The sequence below is a fragment of the Echiichthys vipera genome, assembly GCF_963691815.1.
Source record: "Echiichthys vipera genome assembly, chromosome: 18".
NCBI lineage: Eukaryota > Metazoa > Chordata > Actinopteri > Perciformes > Trachinidae > Echiichthys > Echiichthys vipera.
Window position 1 is genome coordinate 19,437,904 of NC_139843.1, and position 24,499 is coordinate 19,462,402.

General features: G+C 41.3%; 2 protein-coding genes across 3 annotated transcripts; one reads left to right on the forward strand and one right to left on the reverse strand.

Moving 5' to 3' along the window:
* Positions 1–35: 35 nt before the first annotated feature.
* cops3 (COP9 signalosome subunit 3) lies at positions 36–11,346 on the reverse strand. Its single transcript, XM_083932377.1, has 12 exons — positions 11,205–11,346; positions 10,087–10,216; positions 8,841–8,953; positions 8,169–8,218; positions 6,864–6,956; positions 5,523–5,702; positions 5,202–5,342; positions 3,810–3,983; positions 2,852–2,938; positions 1,727–1,840; positions 1,546–1,626; positions 36–798 (listed from the first exon to the last, which is right to left on the reverse strand). Exons 1-12 carry the CDS (start codon positions 11,257–11,259, stop codon positions 745–747), a joined length of 1,272 nt encoding a protein of 423 aa, XP_083788503.1. The 5' UTR covers positions 11,260–11,346; the 3' UTR covers positions 36–744.
* Positions 11,347–12,253: 907 nt separating this feature from the next.
* nt5m (5',3'-nucleotidase, mitochondrial) lies at positions 12,254–22,024 on the forward strand. 2 transcript variants are annotated; one of them, XM_083932879.1, is made up of 5 exons: positions 12,254–12,959; positions 16,387–16,487; positions 17,070–17,130; positions 17,254–17,368; positions 19,305–22,024. In XM_083932879.1, exons 1-5 carry the CDS (start codon positions 12,684–12,686, stop codon positions 19,442–19,444), a joined length of 693 nt encoding a protein of 230 aa, XP_083789005.1. In that variant the 5' UTR covers positions 12,254–12,683; the 3' UTR covers positions 19,445–22,024. The 2 variants fall into 2 exon arrangements, with proteins under 2 accessions (XP_083789005.1, XP_083789004.1); XM_083932878.1 differs by lacking the exon at positions 17,070–17,130 and having other exon boundaries at positions 17,190–17,368.
* Positions 22,025–24,499: the final 2,475 nt, after the last annotated feature.

Consider the following 24,499-nt stretch of genomic DNA (forward strand, 5'->3'; position numbering starts at 1 on the left):
AAGCTCAAGCTCCCAAATGACATGACAGTTTGGTTTCATCTGTTGACTTCACCTCTTGTAATAACAAGTCGTCAAAACGGTTTTCTATACAGTGCTCTAACGACCTCTAGTGGATCCAACCTAAAAAACAAAACAAAACAAAAAGAAAAGAAAAAACAAAAACAAAACAGTGCACAAGATTGTGAACGACTCTTCCATTGTGCCAAGTTTGGTCAAGGGCATGTCCATGTGTACAGATTTGCTTTTGATGATATCTACATTCTAACCAAAAGGAGTGAGAGGGAAACGATCATTGCAGTCTTTACAAATGTATATCAGATTTATTCCTCATCAGCCATAGATGTTTTTTAACCTCATGTAATGCCCTCTTGTTACAGCCATCATGCAGCAGAACCATTACAAACAGTGAGATTATTCACACATATGTTTGGAACAAATAAGTCCAGTTTTTATTATTGTGGTTTCTGTTAATGTAGCAGTGGCGCTCCAACCTGAACATTGATAAATAAAACACTGACAAAATTGTAATCTTTTTTCCTTTTCTCTAAGGATCATTTCTTATCCTTAAGACACTGTGAAGAAAGAATAACCAAATTTATCATCATTCCACACAATTAGATTTTCCTTGACCAATGTCCTTATGCAACAGAATGTTTGTTTGTTTTCCTCTTTTAAAAAAAATCCAACCCATCCCGGGAAGAACGTGTTGGGAGGCTGCAGCGTTCTCTCCCTGTCCAAGGCCCCTCAGGAATAACTTGATGTTTTGCTACCAACATCATCCTCCTGCGATCCCATACTCTGAAAAACAAGTGTCACATGTTGAGAATGTTACCTGACAGGACTGCAGCTTGCAAAAAACGGTTCCGGCTGCATATCTGTAAACAATGGCTGACAGTAGATTTACGACTTGGCTTTGCTGAGAAAACCCATAACCGATTCTTTTACATGAGTAAAAGTATTTTACTCAGATAATTGATTCCTGTATACCTGCATATTGGAACAGAACCCTGAAAGCATGTGTAGTGGCAGTGCTTTAGTAACACCACATACATTTGAAGACTCCCACTTCCCTTCAGTGTCCATGTTTCTAAACATGATGTTAACCAACTGGGCTGTTCAGACCATAGTGGCACAGAGCCCCACAGCTAACTCACAATTTTTTTTCTGCTTTGTTTTCTCCGCAAGTGAATCTGACAAGAAAAATCACTGATAGATGGATAGATATTGTTTATAATAGACTATCTATCCATCTATACTGGTCTCGTCTGTGATGAGTGAAATTTGACTCCTGCTGCTGTATGGAATGGACACTTTAAAACTATGTGGGTTTTATTTCTAAAAATAGAGCAAAACGTAAGTGGGAGTGGTGGGAAAGTCATGTAATCAGTGTATGACCAAACGCCAACTACCGCAGCAAGCCTTGAAGGTATATACCACGGCATTCCCAAGGAAATACTTGGTAGATTCCACAAAGCAAAATACATCGTCGTAAGACGTCCAAATGACAGAAAAGAAAATTTGTATTCATATATTTGACTGCCTCACCTTCTGCACAAATTGTGGGTTTACTGTGATTTCTTGATCCATAGACTTTAGTTTCTCATCCAGCTCTATACATTTCAACATCTGAAAGGAGAAGATGAAGAAGAAGAAGACATCACTTCACTTTAAAAGTAGTTCTTCATGCAGAGCACAGAACATTGGAAACTGAGTTGGACATTCTCACCTCTTGGTCAATTTTGTGGAGCATTGCTGGGTTGTTGTATTTTTCGGGGTTGTCATGGAAGCAGACCATGCCGTCCTTTTGGTTAATGCTAGCGTAGATCTCACCATCTTCAATCTGCACAGGAGCACGAAGAGGAGCGCCATTGTAATTAAATAGAACACTTCTAATATGGATCAACAGTAAACTTCGGCTTGGTAAAGAGAAAGTCTACCAGGAATTAGATTAAAAGGTAAATAAAAAATAAAATAAATGGCCAAAGATCTCGCATTAAAGTTCTAAAGCTACAAAATGCCTGCGTAAAAGGGTTCACTAACAACATATTCTACTCCTGTTGAAATAAAAGCATTTGTTTTGATTTCAAGGAAGTGTACCGATTAAATTGTTGGACTGGCTTTTCATGTTTTAGAACGCGTTCAGATCAGACGGCCCGGCGATTTGTAGCAGGATTGTGCAGCGGTGGGAGTGTCACCTTAATGTGTGACTTCCTGTTGTGTTGTTTAACCCTCCAATGTAGCACAAATAAGACATTATATTTCACAGTTACTGTTTACTGTCAGATTGTTTTTACAGTTTTGAAATTCTGACTGCACTTGAAAGCAGCTTTATTTCACAGGAGCTGCTAGACAGAGGAAAGAAAAGATGGAGGGGCTGAGCTTTGTGCTGGAGCTTGTTTCAGGAAACAGTAGGCTGTTACGCAAACTCCTGGGCAATCAGGGGAGAGTGCTTGCATTCCTATTTTATCCTCATTGTTTTTAAAACTTTTTTGATGCAGCAGAGATGTTTACTGTAGCGTAACTCTCTCGCTGCCTCAAAAACGACTAAAAATGTCTGATCAGGGTTACATGATTGGCGTCAGGTTGTGCTCCTCTAAAAGTTGAATCCGTCTTAACTTTAAATTGAGGTCAGACAATACGCTTCCTGTTTACGCCGGCACTCACATGCCCGGTGTACGAGAATGGTCACGTGATATGCGTTTTCAGGCATGTTAATATGAACAGATATTATATCTGATACAGAGATAAAACCTTTGTGTAGACGGAGATTTTTTTTGCTCTGAAACGCCGTTTTAGAATGAAAAACGTAGCGGTGTGAATGTAGCCTTGCAGACTTTATGGACTAACTCACCATGTGTAAGACGTACTTCTCTGCTTCCAGGGGGCCGGACAGCTGCACTCGACTCGCCATGTCTTGCAAAGACAGTGTCAGAAAGGTCTACAGGAGGTGCGTAAAACAGAAAGTGATGTTAAAAGACTGATCTAAAACATCAGATTGGATTAGACTTTAAGGATCTATTGAACATATGAGTGTAATTTACTGTTACTTTTCTTTTGGTTGAGCTTTTTCTGGATCTTTACATTTGGTTGATTGAAGTTTACACAGCTCATGCTCACAAAAGCAATATATTGCACTAGCAAACTGTAGCAACGGATTAAAGACCCAGAAAAAAACAGATCAATGTTGCTAAGTCATGATATTAAAGTTGTGCTCCATAAAATTTGAGATATCTTGTTTCTAAGAAGTTGTAATAAAAACAAAGCTCAGCAACAAATGCATGGAAGGCACATACACTAAAACACAAAACTCAGGATTCAAAAAGAAAATAACCGACAAATCAAAACAAGACACAAACTTGTACAACAAGAAGACCAGATGATTCATCAGTACATGACTTCTCCCTCTTCATATGTTACCCAGCCCTAGATGAAGCCAGCCAGCTCTTGTTTCATATCCCTTTTGTTCAGTTTTCCAAACAACTGGCTGTCAGATGTCTACGTCTGCCTTAAGTCACATATGTTTTTGGGATGTTTGGATTATTGTCGCTTCTAATGATATGCAGCACAGTTGTAGTGGAGAAGGATTGAGATCCAGATGTCTCAGATCTGAGTTTGAACTAAACGGCTACGTGCTTTGGAACTTGTGTAAACCCTCTTAAGAAAAATACTGCTTTATTAAGAAAAACAAACTCTAAGACACTCTTTTGCTTAATTCGATGTCACCACAGTCCTCATATTTTCTTGTGAAAACATCTGGCTTGCATTTATATAGAAGTACAAGCAACACACAAACACACAGGCCCGCCCACCTTTGTTAGCCTCTGGATGTTCTTCTTGTAGAGGGAGGAGAGGCACTGCTTGACCAGGCCTGTGTTGTTGTCTCTTGCGAAGGTCTCGCTGTGTTTGTTGACCACACCGCGCAACTCGGCCGGGTTGTTGGTGGTGTAAATCTGGGCTAACTCGTGGTATGCGTTGCTCAGGGGCTGAGGGCGGCAAGAGGACAAAAACAAGAGAAGAGGACAGAAAGAAAATGAATGGCAGAACTATTGATCAACTTCTTACAGTGTTGACAACGCAATCAACACTGACAATTGCCTTTCCATATTAGACATTTTGTCTCTTAAACTTATATATTTTTTTTTGTCAGATTTTGATCATACAGCACTTTGATCAACTCTTAAATAAATTTGGATCCGACAGGAACACGATTATTAAGTCTCTAATGACCCTTGTTTCCTTGGCAGACATGACTGTTGACTTTCATTGGCTGTTAACAGTTGGTCAAATTTCTGTAGTTATTTATTACAGATGAATATTGTATAAATAAGGGATGAAACGGTTAGGGGTTCAACGATAAACCACTGTCAAATTCTAAACCGTTAATGATGATTATGATTACCATGCAGAAAGAAAATCCCTGCAAATTTATTTGAAAGTTTATGCAACCAAAAAGTAGTGCCACTATTTTTACTTGTGGTTTTCAATATGAAACTTGGCACGTATCTGTATTTTTTTTTAATACTGAGAACCATGACAGTTAGGATCATTATAATGATATAAAATATTCATGCCATTCATCTCTAGAATAAATAATGTATCACAGTTAACAATACCTCTGCTTATAAGTGCAAACTGGAGAAGCGAGACACACCCATTCTCAGTTGTTGACAGATGGTTAACTAAGCACTTTGGACTCGACATAATAAACAGGTTCATTGCCCTATTTGTCTCTTTACAAATAAACAGCAAAGGGGTGAGCATGACGGTACAACCGCATTGCACTGATCTATTTTATTGTTTCATAAAACAGACCTTCTTGCACGTATAATCCAAACACCATGTGTTTAAAAGAGGTGTTCCATTATACAGAGAGCTTACCATTAATGATATAAATAAATAAGGGTGGACAAAATAATCAACACCACAAACTACATCTGGTTGATTCAACTAAATCAACAAAAACATTAAAAAACATGATTAGGGGAGGGTTTGTATTTGTATTTGATTTCGACTGCAGGGCTGTTGTATTAGTTTCAGCAAGGTGTACATATCTAAATTAGCTGCATGTGATTATCTTAACAAATATCAGCTGAAAACGAGGTTACTTTAATGTCTGCATATGTAAACGTAACAACTATGCCAAAACAACAAAACCCCAATATTGCTCAATCCATCCATCCATCCATGCTATTGGCCCTTACCTTGATGAACCTCCCTACTATCTGTGAGGTGTATTTGGGCAGCGGCTGCACTTTGCCGTGGAGAATGAGTGACACCAGGATGTATTTCTTATAGGCTTCCAACATGATGTGGCTCACTGCCATGGCTGGAGTGGTTATTGCCTGACAAGAGAACATGGGACCCACATGATCATCTGCATACATACATACCAGACAGAAGTGGCATTTTATTGAGCATTGAGGGCATACAAATACATGAGACAAACTCTGAAGCATGTATATGTATGTATGTATGTATGATGTATGCATGTCAGTATATTTATTTGAGGAGTGTGAGAGTACCTGTTCATAAAAATACAGTGCTCTTTCGAAGTTTTTGAGGCCTGTGTAGATCATGCCACCATAGTAGTAGTAACATAAAAAGTGCTTTGCGTCATAAGCCCCGTTCTCCTTACAGATGTCCATCATGTCCAATTCCAAGAAGGGCAGGGCGGGCTTGAAGCACTTCGCTAACAAGCACAGCTGCAAGGAGACAGTTATGTAGTGAGGGTAACATATGCCATATTTCCACTGTGTGGTACGGCCAGGCTCGACTCGCTCTCCCTTGGCTTTCCATCAGCAAAAGTTGTGGATAGAACCCAGTGCCTTTTTTTGGTAGCACCTGGGTTGAGGTTCCAAGTGAGCTGAACTGGTACTAGCAGGTGAAGTTAAAACACTGCTGAGCACTGATTGGTCAGAGAGAATTAACACTAGCCCGACACGGGACACGACACGCAATTTTTAAATAGCCAGGAAACCTTCGATAGGGACCACAATTGTTTTATTCTCTAGACCCAGATTTGAAAAAATGGCTGCCTGCAAAACTATGACGTAGAATTGACAAAGTGCAGAGTTGGTTGACGACGAAAGAATTCAGCGAGTGACGCGTCAAAGATGATGTCCCGTCGCTATGGTGATCTGCTGAGAATCCCACCTGCACTGAGGGGCCACTATCCGCAGTGGAAAACAAAAAGAGAAAGGAACTGGTCCAAAAAAAGTCAAGTCGAGCAAAGCTAGACCATAAAGTGTAAATACAGCCTTATATGGTCACGCTGGACACAACTGTGCCTTTTATATAGCACATTAAACAAGTATGCATTGAGGAGGAGGTCAAAAACAGTTAAGATAACTTAGTTAAAATGACTAAAATAGATCATATTTAGTAGCTACATTAAATGTGCAAGTTAAATCATGAGATAGGGCTGGGTGATAGTTCAATTTGATAATTTATTGTCTTTCAATGGAATCGTAAGGTGATGAAATCACATCAAGATATTGCGTGACATAATTATGTTGCCTGACTTGATAATAACGAGTACATTTAAATGAATAAAATATTTTGAGGGAATGTCATTAGAAGCTGGCAGTTTTGTTTTTAAGCCACACTATGTGTGCAATGCAATGTCGATTTATAGCTGGAAAAATTATATAAAAGATAATCAAATAATATTTATTTTAAATTTTGCAATGAAGTTCTTAATTAAATGAGAAAATAAGCAGTACTTTTAATTTCTCAAGTAATTAATTCACACATGAGTGGACAAATATAGGCTTTACATATCGCTCTATCGCCCAGACCTAACATGAGTCCATTTAGGATTCCAGCCGTGGTGCTGATGCAGCAGGACCGGACCAGTCACTCACCTGACACAGGTCTGCATGAACTGAGGTAAGTTGGTTTGTGTTCATCTGCATTTTGTCTATTGCCTGTTTTAGGACGACAACACCCCTCAATGGCTGTCAGAGAAGGAAAAACAGATTTGGTTATTCAGCTGTAGCTTTCCCGAGAAAACAGTCGAGGCCTGTGCCACACTTTAAAATGCATTAAAATATATAGAGACTCTGCGGCGTACAAGCGATAAGATGACTCATTTGGGCCCCGTCTTGTCGGACAGTGGTGAAAAATAAGAACCAAATGTACTAATTTCCCTATCGCCCAGGGGAAATTGCTTTTCCAGCAATGCGCGTACAACACAAAGAAAATCATTTCACCCACTCACAAGCTACACTGCATACATGGTGTCCTTTAAAAACGTCATACACAAATAATGGGCACGTTGATGAGGACACATCACAGTAAGTAGAACAACATGGACAGCTAATAAACATGACAAAACACACCAAAGACAACACTGACAAGTGGAAAGACGTAGATGCTTTTCTGTTCAAGACTCATATGACTCTACTGCATGGGGGGTAGGCTTTGTCAACTTCTGTTCAGAATTTGTGTGTGGGAGTATACTTGTGTTTGTCCATGCAGGCAGCACATAAGTGAAATTGGGCTCATAAGTGAACATTATAGAAATCAAAGCTCTTTGGGATAAAAGAGTGTCCATGGCCCTATAGCTTCTGAAGCTGGTAGTCTGTCTACATCAGAGCAACGGAGCCCTGTCAAGGTAGTGAATACACACTGTTCACACTATGCTCAACTGTGCAGGTGGTCACTGATGGAGGCTAGAGGTGACTCATAAATGAGGGACAAAAGGCTAAATAAACTACAAAGCCCATTTTCATTCTGTATTCTCAAATTATATTTAAACTATTCAGTCTTCATTAGCAACCACATAACTGCAGGTTACTGACGTGAGTCATGAATGAAAACCCTTTTGCGTAACTGTAACAGCATTACAAATTGCATAACCTTTCAAGATGTGACCACTGAAGAACATACGTTTTTCTGCGAGGATGTGGAGACTTACGTAAACATGTTTACATCATCTTTTACTACTGCATAAAAACAGCTTCTCTCTGGCATATTTCATCCAGCATTACATTTGATGTACTAAATTAATCATTGGTCAATGATTCGCGCGATAAACAAAAATCCACAATGACTGCTGACTCTTTTGGAGCGTTAAATAAAAAAAGAGTTACATTTTGAATTAAAGCTCTGTTATGATAACTAACTGGATATTTAAATCCCATCCAAGTCAAAATCAAGAATCTTACCTGTTTACGCTCTACAAGGGCGTTTGTCAACTGGTGACAGAGACCAGCAACTGTGAGAGGGAACAGAAGGGAAGGTGTTCAATTTTTTATCTGCTCTGTTAGTTGTTTGTTCAGTCTAATGAACTGCTCACATACACAGGATATGTCAACACTGCATTGCAGTTTATGCATCACAAAAATACTCCTGCATCACATACGTTCAAACAATGTTGCCATTTTTCCAACTGTGCTGAATAATTTTCTATTAAAATTGTAATCATTTATCCAACAGTAAGACATTTGCAGAAATGGAAGGCAATTTGTAATAGCAGATGCTGCAGAGCATTACTACACTACACCATTATACCGGAGCATTACAATCTACATTAGAGAGGCCACTTCATCGTCACATTGTTCTTTTTTTTTTCATTGCTACTACAAATTACTGGAAAAAACATTGGATATACAACTTAGTAAACTAAATGCATTAATGCAAAAGAGTGGGTCATAGTGACATAGTTTACACACATTGCACATTTTAGCAGATCACATGCTCTAAAGACAATAAGCAATAGAACAGTGATCAGAGGAGAGAGGTCTTTGTTCAACTGAAAACTTGTACAACATAAAGACAGGACACTATCAAGTCTCCCAAACATTGAGGAGTGCGAGGTTCGGTTAGTTTGGACTTACAAGTGTCTGTTGCATATCTAATGTGCTCCCCATTGCAAGTACTGATGAAGAGCTGAACTTGGGAGAAGAGCGTCTCAAAGTCAGGGATGTTTGGCATGGAGAACTTCACAAATCTGGAACGAAAGAGGAGGAGGTGAGCAAAAACCTTTCAGTTAACCTTAATACAGGCCTTAAAGCTTAGCTGCTAATGACAACACATTGGCATGTGCGACGAACGCAATAAAGCAGGGCATTCCCATATGCAGTCAAATGATATATACAGAGTTTAACCGTAGTTGTAGAGGTTTGTGATGCAGTAGAGATTTCGTAACATTTAATGTGTCATTATATTAAACTGTTAAAACTAAGTAAAACTGCTTAATGTATCTTTTTATGTTGTATTTTTTTATTAGTGTTTTGATGTGTCTGTGTGTAATTCTGCTGCTACACTGAAATTTCCCAGCTTGGGATCAATTAAGTATTTCTATTCTATTTATTTTGTGTTTTTCCCACCTGGGATTTTATTAGCGTGGAAAAAAAGGAGAATCTGCCGAGCTCATGTTTTCATTTGCTCTGGCAGATACGTCTGGTCCCCTCCCACTCAGATAGATTTCCAGCCGACCTGGTCCTCCCCTGACCACCAACTTCAACCGTTTATCGCATGTGGGGCGGGTGTAAGAAGCTGACTGACAGGGGAGTGTCATGCTTGAGCGAAGTTAAGGAACCTCATGAAACTCAGATCAAACCAGGCAGAGTTGATCGTACATGGATCAAGATTCTGTTACTGCATTACCTATTTCACGTCTAAAATGTTTTCAGAAACAGATTTTCGTGTACTTTTTAGCTGTAATTTGAAAAAACTTTGTGACCCGGCCTCCATGTTTTAAACCTTTGTTTAAACCAACTAGGCAACTCCCATTTCATCCTAAAATCTGATTCACCATCCTCTCTCCTTATTAACCATCATTCTCCAAGGCTCCACCATTTTTACCCTATTCATCACAAAACAAATGATATGACCTTCAACGGACAACAATAACGGAATCACTTGACCCAGTTTAGAAATAAATGGGGAAGAAAAAAGGAGCATCAAGAAGGCAGGAGTGTAGAGAATAAACAAGACTGGACAGAAGTGAAAATGTAAACAGAGACATGCCAAAATAACAGCAGCAGACTCCACGAGATACTGAGGAAGAGCTCTTGACTGGTGCTAATTACACTGACGGCGGCAAATCTAGAAAGAATTAGGACGAAACAGGCTACTTACAGCACAGCCAGTACACCTAGGGAGTGCTCCTGGATGTCCAGGGCCCCAAGCACCGTGTCCAGGTGGGACAGATTTTTGGCCAGCAGCTCCCCACTCTTGTTGATCAACTCACACAGTTGAGTCATCTGGCCTGGGGGTGAGGGGGCAGGAGAAATAAGAGACATTAAACCACTTTGGACCGTTGTGCATGCCCTTCTGATCTTTGGTAGGACATTAATCTCATAGAGACAGTCAAAGTACCGTCTACATCACAATGCTAGATGCAGATCGAATTTTAGAAAAGACTGTTTTTGTTGTTTTTGTTTCTGCCTGCTGTTTTGAAATTAAATTATGTTGTTATGCTGGAATTTAAGGTCATTAAATGTCAACTTTCATATTACAGGATGTGGCACACAAGGGGGGCATGCACCAAAATGCTTAAAACTAGAATGGTATTATAACATCCCATCGATCACAATCATTTTAAAGGTCTAGCGTTAGGTTAAATTAATTTCATCCACAAAAGAAAAGAGGGCATACTTTGACCGCACGAATACTAATGCATTTTCTTCACGGTTTAGTTGATCGAATTAATGCAATTTTCTTGTCTACGGCTGCCAAGAGGCTATTCTTAAGCAATGCAGAAAACAAACTGACTTAGACAATTATTTAGAATCAGCGTATTGTGGGGGTATTTCAATATAAATCGGCCGGTCAAGTGTCCTGTCAAGGCCTTGCAACAGAGGTAATGCAAGTGGGATTGACAGATGACTTTAAACCAATAATATTTGCGAATTCAGTTCGCCAGCCAATCATGTGGGGCGAGGGCGGGACAACCGGTAGGCAGTCTTCAGAAATTATTTTCTAGATCAAAACCAAAAAGTATGATTTTGACATTTTGTTTGATGAACCACCCACTTGGCGGTTATCCTAGGCGCCCCTGTGTACTAACGCGTCTTCTAGTGATACTTTACAGAACTATCGCAGCCAGAAAACGTCGTTTTTTGCGGTGTGTTTACATGATAAAGCAAAAAGAGGGCTCTGACCAGTTTGGCTGCCTAGCTATCGGCAAGGCATTGGATAGCATATGCTAGCTAACTAGCTCATACTTCCCACTCGAATGAGTTTAGCAACCATACCTTGAGCGGAGAGCTGCCGCACATTGTTCACAAACTGCTCCAAGGCTGAAGCCATTATTTCCTGGGTCCAAAGTGGAGGTAAATTGCACTGTTTTTCATTCAAACGTCAGAAACAACTCCGTCCGGACTAAGACAGGGGGCCACACAGCCGCCACTGAGGTGAAGCTATCGCGAGATCATAAAATCAGAACAGACTGCAACGGGATCTACGAGCCGACCATCGGAGTCTTAAAGGGATAGACACACTATTTGCCGAAAATAATGTATCAATAATTGCAACAGTTTCTATAATTAAAATTTATTTTTAGGAATTCGTAACGTGTTTTTTTTTTCGTCTTATGTGTAAGGGGCTTCAGATGTTCAGATGTATCTCAGACTGCAGCTCCAGTTCTCCCTTTAAGGAAAAAGAAACAGGAAAAAAAACAACAGGAACTGACGTAGAATTTACCGGGTTTACAACAAAGATGTTATACGATATGAGAGCTCCTGTCAAACTGACTTTAAAGAATCCACCGATTAAAGACTGGACGCCAACGTTTTCTGTACAAAAAATAAAATAAAATAAAACTATTATAAATTATCTTATCTTTGACTGTCCCCTACTCATGTGTTATTCTGAGATATAATAAATATATAATATAATAAATTGGGCATCCATCCACCCTTCTCTATATTGCTTATTATTGTGTGTAAGGTTCAAATCCAGGACATTTGGAGGTCTATAGCTCCCGCGCCAGTGTGAAGGCCAATTAGGTTCATTCCCCTCATAAACTTGTTTTTAATAAGGTTATTAAAATACCACAACTCAAATGAAGAAAATTACACATGCACTTTGGCAGAATATTACAGGGATGCCTCTCCAGTCATCCCATTTTCTATCCAATCACTTTTTCTTTTTAGAAATGCTGAAATATTATTGTATCCACTTATATTTGGCTATTACTCGTCACATTACCGGAGGAGTGAGCCATCTTATCCATCTAAAACATCTTTGCTTGTTGTACAGTTTGTTCTCTCTGCCGAGCTTTTTCCTCCTTGATGCCGCAGAACCAGCTGTGTACCACCCGTTTCTGCTCAAGTACAACCAACAGCCTGATGTTACAGATGCTGTGGGTTTGAAAACAAAGGCTGCGGTTAGCTGCCGGGGGAGTCAATGCCAAACGGTGCAAACAGCTCCCATGACACTGTGACCAAAGGCATGTCACATTTGACCTGCCCGCTGCTGTGCGGCTAAAGTTAGCTACCGACCGTCAGCTCCACAGCAGCCGAGAGAGGGACATCCCACAGTGATTAAGTTTAGCTAACACAGAACTTAAATAAACAACACAACCGATGCTAAGTGATGAAAAACGACACAGTGGTATTTAGAAAACTTTTCCATGTGGACTTTATCCTCTTGTTTCCACCGTCGCGCGCAGAGGGTTAACAACACAGTAGTGACCGTTAAGTTACTGCGGCAGCCACAGTCAGGAGGCAACGATGTTATTACTGTCCAGGACTACACGCCTACTCGGAAGAGGGAAAACACTACTCCGTGAGCCGTTTAAGGGGATTTGCGTAAACATGTCGTCCTCCTCTCCCTCGGGTAAGAGACTGCGGGTTCTAGTCGACATGGACGGGGTCCTGGCGGACTTTGAAGGGGGGTTCTTGAAGAAGTACCGGGCCCGATACCCGGACGATCCCCACATCAGCCTGGACGACAGGAGAGGGTTTTGGGTGTCAACGCAGTACGGGCAGCTGAGGAGTGACCTGTGTGTGAGTGGCTTGCATGTATAAATGTGTAATATAAGAATGTTATAGGTATTATATAAATTCACTTAGCAGTCCTATACAGAGCCAGAGGCCTTGAGCTGGTTCCCCAGGGCCCCCAGTAAAATAGTTACATTTTAACAGAGTAGGATAACCATAATATATCCCCTTTACAGACTGTGTTAGCATGACTAGAGGCACAATATTAACCAGCATGAAAATTTGGTGGCACCTCAGACAGAAGTCACATTGGAAGACCGTTAGCCTGAAAAGGAGCCACTCAAAAATGTGTTTTTCTTATGTTTCTGTCCTCTAAAATGTCTGACCTTGACTGTACTGTAACGTACTGTATTGGTCTGTGCAAAGTTCATCACTAGATAAGTGTTTTCACATTCCTGTCCTGAAGGGGGAGATGTTTAAGCACTTCCCTGAAAATCTGAGATTCACACAAGCCCCTGGCAAGCTAGATTTGGTACGTCACAGATCTGAAAGCCAGTCGCCGTCTAACATGTAAAAAACAGAATTGGACTGTCAGTACAGAGAGCAAAACACACGGTCATCAAAGCTGGGATGAGGATCAGTACCTCTAAATCTGAGGCCATGGCTCTTAGCAGGAAACCGGTGGATTGCTTACTCCAGGTAGAGAATGAGTCCTTACCCCAAGTGAAGGAGTTCAAGTACCTCGGGATCATGTTCATGAGTGAGGGGACCATGGAGCGTGAGTTTGGCCGGAGAATCGGAGCAGCGGGGGCGGTGTTGCAGTCGCTCTACCGCACCGTTGTGACGAAAAGAGAGCTGAGCCGGAAGGCAAAGCTCTCGATCTACAGGTCAATCTTCGTTCCTACCCTCATCGATGGTCATGAAAGCCGGGTCATGACCGAAAGAACGAGGTCGCGGGTACAAGCGGCTGAAATGGGTTTTCTCAGGAGGGTGGCTGGAGTCTCCCTTAGAGACAGGGTGAGAAGTTCAGCCATCCGTGAGGAACTCGGAGTAGAGCCGCTGCTCCTTAGCGTTGAAAGGAACCAGTTGAGGTGGCATTACTAGATGCCCCCTGGGCGCCTCCCTAGGGAGGTGTTCCAGGCACGTCCAGCTGGGAGGAGGCCTCGGGGAAGACCCAGGACTAGGTGGAGAGATTATATCTCCACACTGGCCTGGGAACGCCTCGGGATCCCCCAGTTAGAGCTGGTTAATGTGGCCCGGTAAAGGGAAGTTTGGGGTCCCCTGCTAAAGCTGCTGCCCCCGCGTCCCGACCCCGGATAAGCGGATGAAGATGAGATGAGATGAGATGAGATGAGATGAGATGAGATGAGATGAGATCAAAGCTGTCAGTCCCTGACAGTTACAACATCAAAACCAAAGGAGATTCCACAACAGTGGCGCGATGAAGGAAAGCTGGAACTTTGACTTTCTGATTTCACACAGAACAGCAGCATTTCAGAAGCAAAAGAGGTGTCGGCGTCCGGAGTGTGTGAGCCGATCCGCACCATAAATGAACCACTCGAAGCCGACCCAACACACAAACTGTCAACTTGATACGTTACAGTAGCACATCTGCGCGATGGACAGAGAAGAGAGGGGTGTTTACAAAATGTTTCTCTGTTGGTAAAGGTCCATTGAGCCAGTTATCCATTAATCCTCCTGATCTGACATTCAGGTTCCTCAGTCACAGGCCTGTAGTCAAAGAGCGTAATAGAGAAGTATTTTTTATTAACACCCACTGAGGTTTCTTTGATAGTCGAGTGTGAAAGTTCCGTTAATATTTATATATTTTTCTGTGGAAAAAACATTAAATTGTTACTGAATGAACACGCTATTTGAGGCTTTCATTTTAATAAAGTATATTATACTGTCGTACGTCTGCACAAGCAGTTAGGGGCGTAAAAGTCACTGAAAACCCCCCACAAAATGAACAGATGCTAAATGTCCACAAGTATATATATAGATATATAGATATATATATGTACAAGAAGGATGACCACATAGAGATAAAAAGAAATGACGACAAAGACACACAAAATGATTAAAATAAAGAAAGCATGCCTTTATTAGTCCTGCAAGGGGAAATTCACTTTTCACTCTTTGTGTACACACACACACACACACACACACACACACACACACACACACACACACACACACACACACACACACACACACACACACACACACACACACACACACACACTTAGAACGTATGGGGACTTGAACCAGCGACTCTTCAGTTCCCAAGCCAAGTCCCTATGGACAGAGCCACTGCACTGCTGCCCCTAAAAATAGATGCAAAACCACCATAAAAAGACGCAAAATTACTAAACATAGACAAAACAATTCCAAAGAAATACAAAACAACTGAAAATGGACCTAAAATAACCACAGAGAGAAACAAAATCAAAAGTTGACTCTTTGAATTGGAGTGTCTTGTTTGTACGTAGACAGAGTGGGGGGCCTCTGACATGTCTGTGTCCAGGAGTCCATTGTCTCAGAATCCGTCCATGTACAGAAGCAGGTGAGGCGTAGAGCTAGCCTATGTCAGGATTCCACACACTGTAATAGTATGCAACTAGAGGCGGATTCATGCACAGGCTGGCCTAGGCTGCAGCCTAGGGGCCCCCAGTGTGCAGGGGCCCCGGATTGGCCAGACTTTTTGACTTTTTTTAATTTACCTCACTGGGCCTCCTGTTGGGGCCCTTAGAAATATTAAAACAAATTAGGTCACTGATTGGATAGATATGGGACACATTTACCCAATCAGCTGCCATCATGTGGTGGGGTTCATAAGGTCAGTTTTGTTGTACGTCACTAACTGATACTACACAGTACAGTGGCAAAAAGTCAGAAAGGAAATGTGATAGGGAACAAGATCTACTTACAGGATTTTTCAAGGCTGCAAACTCTTTTTCTGTTCTAGCAGTTTTTTTCTGCTAAAGCATGATTAATAATGTGGGGGCCCAAACAAACAGTAGCCTAGGGGGCCATGACCACCTTAATCCGCCGCTGTATGCAACACTGCATGTTCAAGCCAATTCATGTGTTTTTGTGAGTGACACAAAAGGCAAAAAATGCCTACTCACCCCTTATGTTGTCTGAAGGGCCAAAAAGAATCGCCATTACATTTAACAGCAGAGAAAAACCCTAAATGATCTTTTTTTCATTCGAAATTTGATGACTTTTCCTAAAGTGGCCGTGGAATTTTTTAGTAAGTGAAATCCTCATCGGGCAGTATACAATAATATAAAGTATAACTGTTGCCAATAAGGTTCAAGAAGAGGTATTTTAGGGGTTAAGTGAAGGCAGGTCATTCTGACCCGTCTGCGTTTCGAACATAAGAACCTTTTCTAAAGGAACACTACTAATAAAGTCGCAAAGAGTTTTTTTGTGCCCTTATGTTAAGAAAAAATGGAAGAAAATGACGTGGTTTTTTTTTTTACTCCAGGAAAAAGCCATCAGTATCTGGGAGTCCAAGGACTTTTTCCTAGAACTGGAGCCGCTGCCAGGAGGAGTGGAGGCTGTTAAGGAAATGGCCAACACCGATAAGTAGGTCTTGAAAATGTACTTCACTCAATTCATACACAGTTTAAAATGTTTTTTGCTGCTGATTCAGCAAAATATGATAAAGACAGGATTCTGAGCAGCATATTTGTTTTTCTGTGCACATAAGGAGACACATTTTTTTACTTTGGATGCACCAATATGGAATAAATGGACTGATCAGCAATTAGTGTGCGTCTATGTTGATGAAGACTTCTTTGATTCATTCAAGTGTAATCTAAGTCAACATGGAGAAGGCTGTGATTGCTATTTGCGGTATTATTCTCAGAAGCACAAAACACAATGGAATAGCGTCTAAAAATAGCCGCCATAGTTGTTTACATTTCCTCTCCTGGTGGAAATGAACAGGTTTTTTTTAACCATCCGCGCCTTATCGGGGAAATCTGCCATATGGTGTGATCTCGCATATCTCACTTTTGTTTTTTTACCTCTTTGTTTTCCCACTGCCTCTGTCTCTAAACTAGCCATTGCTTCCAGTTTTAAAGTGTCAGGTAGAAGATGCTGGAATATTCAAATGCTTGTATGTTTTTAATCTCCACGCTTTTGTTTTTGCGGTTCTTTCTGCAGCACAGATGTCTTTATTTGCACCAGCCCTATAAAACAATACAAACACTGCCCGTATGAGAAGGTAAGCCCTCTCCCAATCAACAACATCGATCCTTTTCTCTTTGTTCCTTTTCTAATTAGATCACATTTGCTGTGTGTGTGTGTGTGTGTGTGTGTGCGTGCGTGTGTGTGTGTGTCCGTCCAGTATGCCTGGGTAGAGAAGCATTTGGGGCATGACTTTCTGGAGCAGGTCATCCTGACCCGGGACAAGACAGTCATCACCGGAGACCTCCTCATAGACGACAAGCCTGACATTCTAGGTGAGAACTGTGCACGTGTTTTCTGTGTGTGTGTGTGTGTGTGCGCACATGCTTCGTTTACCTTGTCACAATAAGAACAAGCTAATTTGATTTAGCAAATGGACATTCTGTATTGTGATAATATTCATCATCGTTTTAGAACTGATGACATTGCACAGCTCACAGATCAAAAGCTGACCTTTCGCTTAGCTCATATTTAGGCAAAATGAGAATGGATCCTGGGAGATTTGATCGGCTGTAACTGGCTAGCTAATGAAGCTGGTATAAAATATGCGTGGCATCCTATGTGAACAGAGCAGGTCATTAAACATTTCTTTTTGCGTTTACATCGTCAAAAGTTGTGTATGGTACCAATAGAACTGCTCTGTAACGTTTTTCATTACCCCTCTGTTGAGGTTCTTACAGTAGTAGACAGGTCAGATACTTAAAGGTGGAGCTAGAAGCACTGCAGTCTGCAATATGCAGACGTTCCTCTGCCTTGTCTGTGAAGAGGAGATACAGTGAGAGGTGGATGAAGCAGGGAGGAAGTTTTTTCAGCTTGTTTCTCATGGGATGGCTGTTCGTGGCTCGTACCATCCGGTAATAACCCTGCCTATACTTAGGAGTATCATCTGCGGTCGAAGTGCAAAACATGTCCATATGGGTTACGTACGCGTCTTAAGGTACTACGCAGGAAACGCAGCTTTACACGAAAAATGGCAGCGGCAATGTCTAACTGGATAGACAACGAGATTCTGGAACTTTTGTCAGAGACTCGGTTGTTTAAAGCTGCAGTCAGCAGCAAGTCTGGCAGATCGTGTTGTCTCAGTCAAATTTTGAACGTTTACGACTCTCACGCCTGTCCCCCTCTACCACCAAGCTCCCCCGCTCCCTCCCATCGAGTGCTCGTCAGTGCGTGTGCACCAGATTTCTGTGAACGCACCCGTGTCTTCACTCATTGATAAACAGCATGGAGTACACACTGCATGGAGGTAGGCTGGATAACTTAGTAATTTCTAAAGTCTTTTAGCACATGCCTAGCTTTACGCATGTGAATGTGATATTGTAACATTCGCGACGAGGGATCTGTGGCGTGTGCATGAATAATGTCTGACAGTCCGCTCTCTCACAGCCCTGCGATGAGTGGACAGGATTATACGGGCGCGGTAGATTTTAGCAAAACAAACAGCAGGCTCTATGTGCAAGTAGACGTGCATTTTTTCTAAAACCGAATGATTTAAGTTGTTTTATTGGAGCACAGTGTTGGTATCAGTGAATATGACTGCAACTTTAAACAACCAATTCCCACCTCCTGCACGCTCCTCCCAGGCACCACCCTTTGACTAATCTAAACGGAGCATTAGCATAAGTGACAACATGTCCGACTACCTCCGGTTGTGTGCTACATGTGTGAACGTGAAATATTGTCGGACATTGTCTGGAGTTCATGTGCAAAAACAGCTCTAGTTAAGTATGGTAAGGAAAAATTTAAGATCAGATTGTATTCGTATTTTCTAACAGTATGTTTTACTTTGAACGTTTCAAGTGAAAAAGCCTTTAGGATGAGGAATAACCAATGCAAACATAACAGTATCTCAGTAGGCCGGGATGGACATTTGTCCTGTACACAGCTTCAGCATGCGGAGAAATCCAAAGCTCCTCAGACATACCATGCCTAATTCTAATGAAAGTTAGAAAGTTAGAATGATAAATGAAATAAAGAAACAAAAACTGAAAGGATAATTGCATTATCCTGTTTGTGAAATGTGGGTGTTCTAATTATTCACATTCACCTTCAAAGCCTCGTTTTCACCGTTTGAAGACAGCTGCAACAGTGTGTGCTGTTAGTCAGGATGTGCCGAGGTTGCCTCAGTCAGTCGTTTGCACGCCCTACACAGAGAAACCGTGCGTGGTTGTCAGTTATGTAATGTTTGCACCTGACATGTCTCCCGATCAGGCGTGGAGCCCAAACCAACGTGGGAGCACATCCTGTTCACCGCCTGCCACAACAAGCATTTTCCCGTCGGCCCCTCCCAGAGGAGACTCCTGTCTTGGTCAGACGACTGGAGGGCCATCCTGGACAGCAAAAGGCAGTGAGGAGAACTCCTTCACCCACGAGCCCCAGCTGCTTTCAGAGGGAACCCTGTCGTGCAAGAGGGTAAAATATTAAGAGGGGAAAGAGGAGCCAAATAAACAACAATACACGGGTTAGATGTTTTACACAAAGCAGACACTTGTTACACTCTGTTGGGAGAGGATTTTCACTTGTTTGACCACTGGGGGGCACTCTAAGACCGTGCATGAAGGAAACCACCTCTCCACTTATTTCAATAAAAGGAACTATGACAATATTCAAAACGGATACACGGCAAGTCTAGAAGGGCAGATCAAACTTGTTGTGAGCTCTGTGTCTTCACACTCTTAAGTTTTTGGGTAAATGTCTCTTCAAAATCAGTTTCTCCTCGAGCCAGTGGGGCGGTTTATCTGTGGCCTTCTTTACACAAAGGCTTTTCAATAGTTAACAGTACTGTATTGGGCACTCCACTACACACCAAAACATAGTCTCCACGAGTCGAAGGCACTGGCGAGTATGTGCAATACATAAACATACTGTAAGTAAGTGACCAGGACTCACGGACATCATTTTACATGTATTTTGTGTGTCTTGGTCATGTAAATGCACGTACATCTTTTTTTGAGCAGATTTGGTGCTTTTTAAAAACAAAACAAAACGATTTCCTCTGTGGATCTATGCATTTTAACTGATACACTGATGAGAAAAATATACAGTCGCACACATTCATATGCATGTTGCCAAAGCCATCACCAGTGTTTGATACATTAAAACACATAAAAATGTGTTTAATATGTTTAAGATATTAGAGGAAAAAGTTTATTGCAGGTTGGGTAAGTTTAATTAAGGGTAAGGTTCATTTCAAATCATTTTTAGAATGAACTCAAACCCAAAAAAGAGAGATGATTTATATCTTGTTTTTGCATGCCGTCACAGTCATTTCAGCGCACCATATTTTATTCATTTCTGGTTCAAACTCTTGCTTTTTCCCTAACGTAAATAGTGTAAAATGAGAAGAAGCCATTACACAGCACTTGGAATCTGTTTTAAGACATATTCTTCACCACATTTGTATAAGTAGTGTTCGTGATCAATAGCATTTCTAATTAAATCTGTTTTATTTCTTGTCAAATTCATTTTTATTCTCATATTTTCTGTCTGTAGCTTGTTTACATAAACACATTGTTACAAGTTATTGGTTAAAAAACAGTGAATACCTCCACGACTAAATAAAAATCTTTTTGTATTTATTTTAGCGTGTCATTTGTCATTTAAAAATACATTTTGACCAACTAAACTCTATCCAAATTTGATGTTGTTGAGTCAATGAGCAAAAAAAGTTGCATTCGTCTCAATTTTTCTATTCTTTTCTGTGGTGTATTTCGCTCATAAACATTTTAGAAACAAACTTTTACTCTAGTTGCAGTTTTATACTTCACTTTGTCAATTTGCAAGAGGGTCTGAATCCGCTGTGACTATTTCTGGCAGCTCTCTTGCTGAGCTGGTGCTGTTAATGTGGCTTTCACAGAACAAAGTGGTGGATGCTGAACATGTGTTACTGCTAATGTACTAAGTGCTGCGTCATTGTGCCCGTGTGAAATGCTTATTTCTGTTGCGTGTGTCGTGTCTTTTGCTCTTTTGTCTTTTGAGGTATATTGCTATTTGACTGTATATTATATATGCCGCCACGCTCCGCCGCTGGTGATTTTTAGAGACCTTCCCCAAAATTTCCCATTTCATATTTTCATTTACGCCTCATTTACGGAGTCGAGCTCCCCCCGGCTCCCCTGTAGTTCACACCCTGAAAATAGTGTTTCAAACGGGACGCGGTCTCCTGGGTGAAAGTCTGTTTTTGTTTTTTATTTTTTTACCCATCCATCCACCCTGACCTTCTCCCGAGGCGGACTTTGTCGCTCTTTAAACGCCATCATCTAACTGCGCTGCGGTCAGACAGTGGAGAGCCCGGTGTGCGTCATACAGACCCTAAAGGCTTAGTGTGTTGGTATCACACACTGTGGACCACTGACTGAGCTGCCTTATGGAGGTTGGTATATTGATAGACGAATGAGAAACCGCTCGCTATCAAATGTTAACATCTGCCTCCTTATGCCCATAAATCCTGTATCTATCAAACTTCTAAGAACTATACTAAAGAACGCTATTATGAACCAAAATAGAAAAAACTCCCACGGCAAGTTGTCACTCCATCCCAGCGCTAACACACCGAGAGTAAACATTCACACTTCACGTTGGATTATTGGAGGAAACCGGAGATCACAGAAGAAACTGTGAACAGGGCCACGATTCCTGCTAAACTACACAAGAAAACATCTCAGTCAGTGTCTTTGGCACGGAACTCCTCTGACCCCTGAAACCCTGACACTTTATGTGACCTGCTGCACTTTCAAAGTCTCACCTTTGCTTCCTTTCCACACCACCACGAACAATCGTGTCAGCTGTTTTTCACAAGTGCTTGAAGCTCCTGTGGAGGAACTCATTAGTTCCATGTGATCACCCATTGTTGTTGTTGTTAAAATGGAGGTGCATGTCCTGCGAAAAGCCAGTCGACCATTGCACAAACACAGCATGTGTGTCAGTCGTATGTCAGCCATTTTTTGTCAATGAATGTCTCGTGTGTGGTGATGTTTCTCGCAGCTACTGCGTTTATGGTAGGAAAAATGTTAAACCGCAGAAATGACAGTGAATACAAGTTTAATAAAGAATTCTAAACATTTTAATTGATGTGATAATATCTGCGTTTTGTCTTTTTTCCTTCCTTTTTTCGCACCATGAAGAAGTGTCAAAATACTTTCCTTACATAAACCACAACACTTCTGTGATTGTCAGTGTTGCACGGCAGGTTGTGCGCTTTCACAGCCAGTTGTGTGCAATCATCCTCAAACAGGATGTGTAGGGAAAGAAGTTAGATGATAACACATCACTAGATCTTGGGTCCTGTTAAGCTCTATCTCTTGGATTTCCTTTCAGAGCTGTGTTTTTGAACAAAACCTTTCCAGCATAACATTCATACATGTTTTACATTAGCCTGTGCATGGTTCCCAGCATGCATTAGCAAAGGGCTGACAGATGTGGTGTATAGTTTTCTTTAATGGTTGACAGCTCTCTATGAGACAAGGATGAGTAAAGGCAGGTTATTTTTGTATTTTCACACTTTCACACTAAGAAACATGGTGTGTTGCCATTATAGGCTGAATGAGAGGCTCAATTTCCAAATCTGTGAAATGGATCTTCATCGAGGGAGTGATACAGACAACCCTTTTATTGTTGTGTTACTTTTATAGTGCTATAAAAAATTAGCTAACTAGCAAAGGCTTTACTATATATCAAATCAATCTTTATTTATAAAGAAAATGATACATAAAATAAAAGCAAAACAAAACATGAACAACAAGGAAACACCATAAACACCCATAACCTCCCACCCCCAAAAATATACAAACCGAGATACACAAAGACATACACACACACACATAGACACACACACACTCACACACACACATACACATACACTAGCTGTTTCTGAGGAGACATGGCTAGGCACCGAGATCTGAGGTGAGGAAGAATCTACCTTTGGGGGCCACACACACCGAGAGGAATCACGGTCCGTGGCTGCAGGGGGCACCGCCACTGGGACCTCCCCAGCCCAGGCACTTGCACTTTCCAAAGCTAGTGTTTATTAAACATAATTGGCGCCAAAAAAAAAATGAAAATGGGTGAAATCTGTTTGGCAGTTGAGCAGTAGTCTTTGGCCAAGTCTTTCTCAGCCTCCAAACTTCTTCACTGTCTCTTTGGCTCAGATATTGAGCAGATGAACAAACTTCTGATGACTGCTCAGTCTGAAAGACTTCCGTTTGTCTGTGGACGTCAACATGCGACATACTGTACAGGAGTCCTGACGGCTCGACCCAATTTCTGAATACGGGCTGTGTGCATTTCTCTGTGGATTGAGCGTTACTTTCAAAGTATTTATACAGCAGCTCCACCTGCTTTATAATCAGAAAACACATGGACATCATACTTTTTACAATATGGGACCTTCAATACTGAGGCAGGACACTGATTCCTGTGATATGTGCTGTAAGTTCAGGCCCGGTGTCAGCAGAGGAGGTGTGTACAGTGTTTGTGTAAGGGGCTTGAATTGAGTCTCAAGGGAGGGTTGCTGACCCATTTCATTTTAACATGCTACCTTATAAGGATCGAAACACAAACTGCAAGTAAACCTCTGTATGGACAAGATTATTTTTCCTACAGTGCAGGTAAAAGCAGTTTACTATTGTAAATATTAATGTGACAAATCTGTGTCATTACAAAAAGATGTACTTCCACTATTGTGAACAGACCAGAAATATACCATGCCTCATATGTAACTTCACAGTCAATAAAAATACAGTAGCTTTCAAAAGCAACAACACGCCAATGAAATAGGAGGAACAACTGGGCAATTGGCCAAGGCTAGATTTCCCTGGGGTCTTTTCTTTTGTACTGAACATTTTCCAGATGCTATAGTAGATTAGAATGGAACTGAAATAACAGACATGGTCATGTAATCATGTTACCTCACACAAACTGTGGTCTCATATAGCATAAAGTCAAAATGAAATCCTACTGAGTGTGTATGGTGTAGTATCTCCTTGTGTATATAAATTAAAAAGTTGTCAGTCATCCACCTAGACACCCACACAATGACTCACTTTCACCCATAACACCTGCTCCTTTGTGTTTGGCCTCCTGGTCTCTGACTCTACAGTTAGACCCACCTACAGCCATATTTCTTCTCTATGTGTCATTTTACCTGGAGGCAAAACAACGTGTCGTGCCGTCCGATTCAAAAGGGTAGTTAAAAAAAAACCCTCCCCTCTTTCACTCCCCTTGACCCTTTTTTTTTCTTTCAGAGTTGCATGAATTCTGCAAGTTGTTGCCAAGACATGACTGGCTTCATTCAACATGTTTGATTCCAAGGATTCTGTTTTAGGGCGGCACGGTGGTGTGGTGAGGTCCTTCTGTGTGGAGTTTGCTTGTTCTCCTGTGTCTGCCTGGGTACTCTCCAGGTTCTCCGG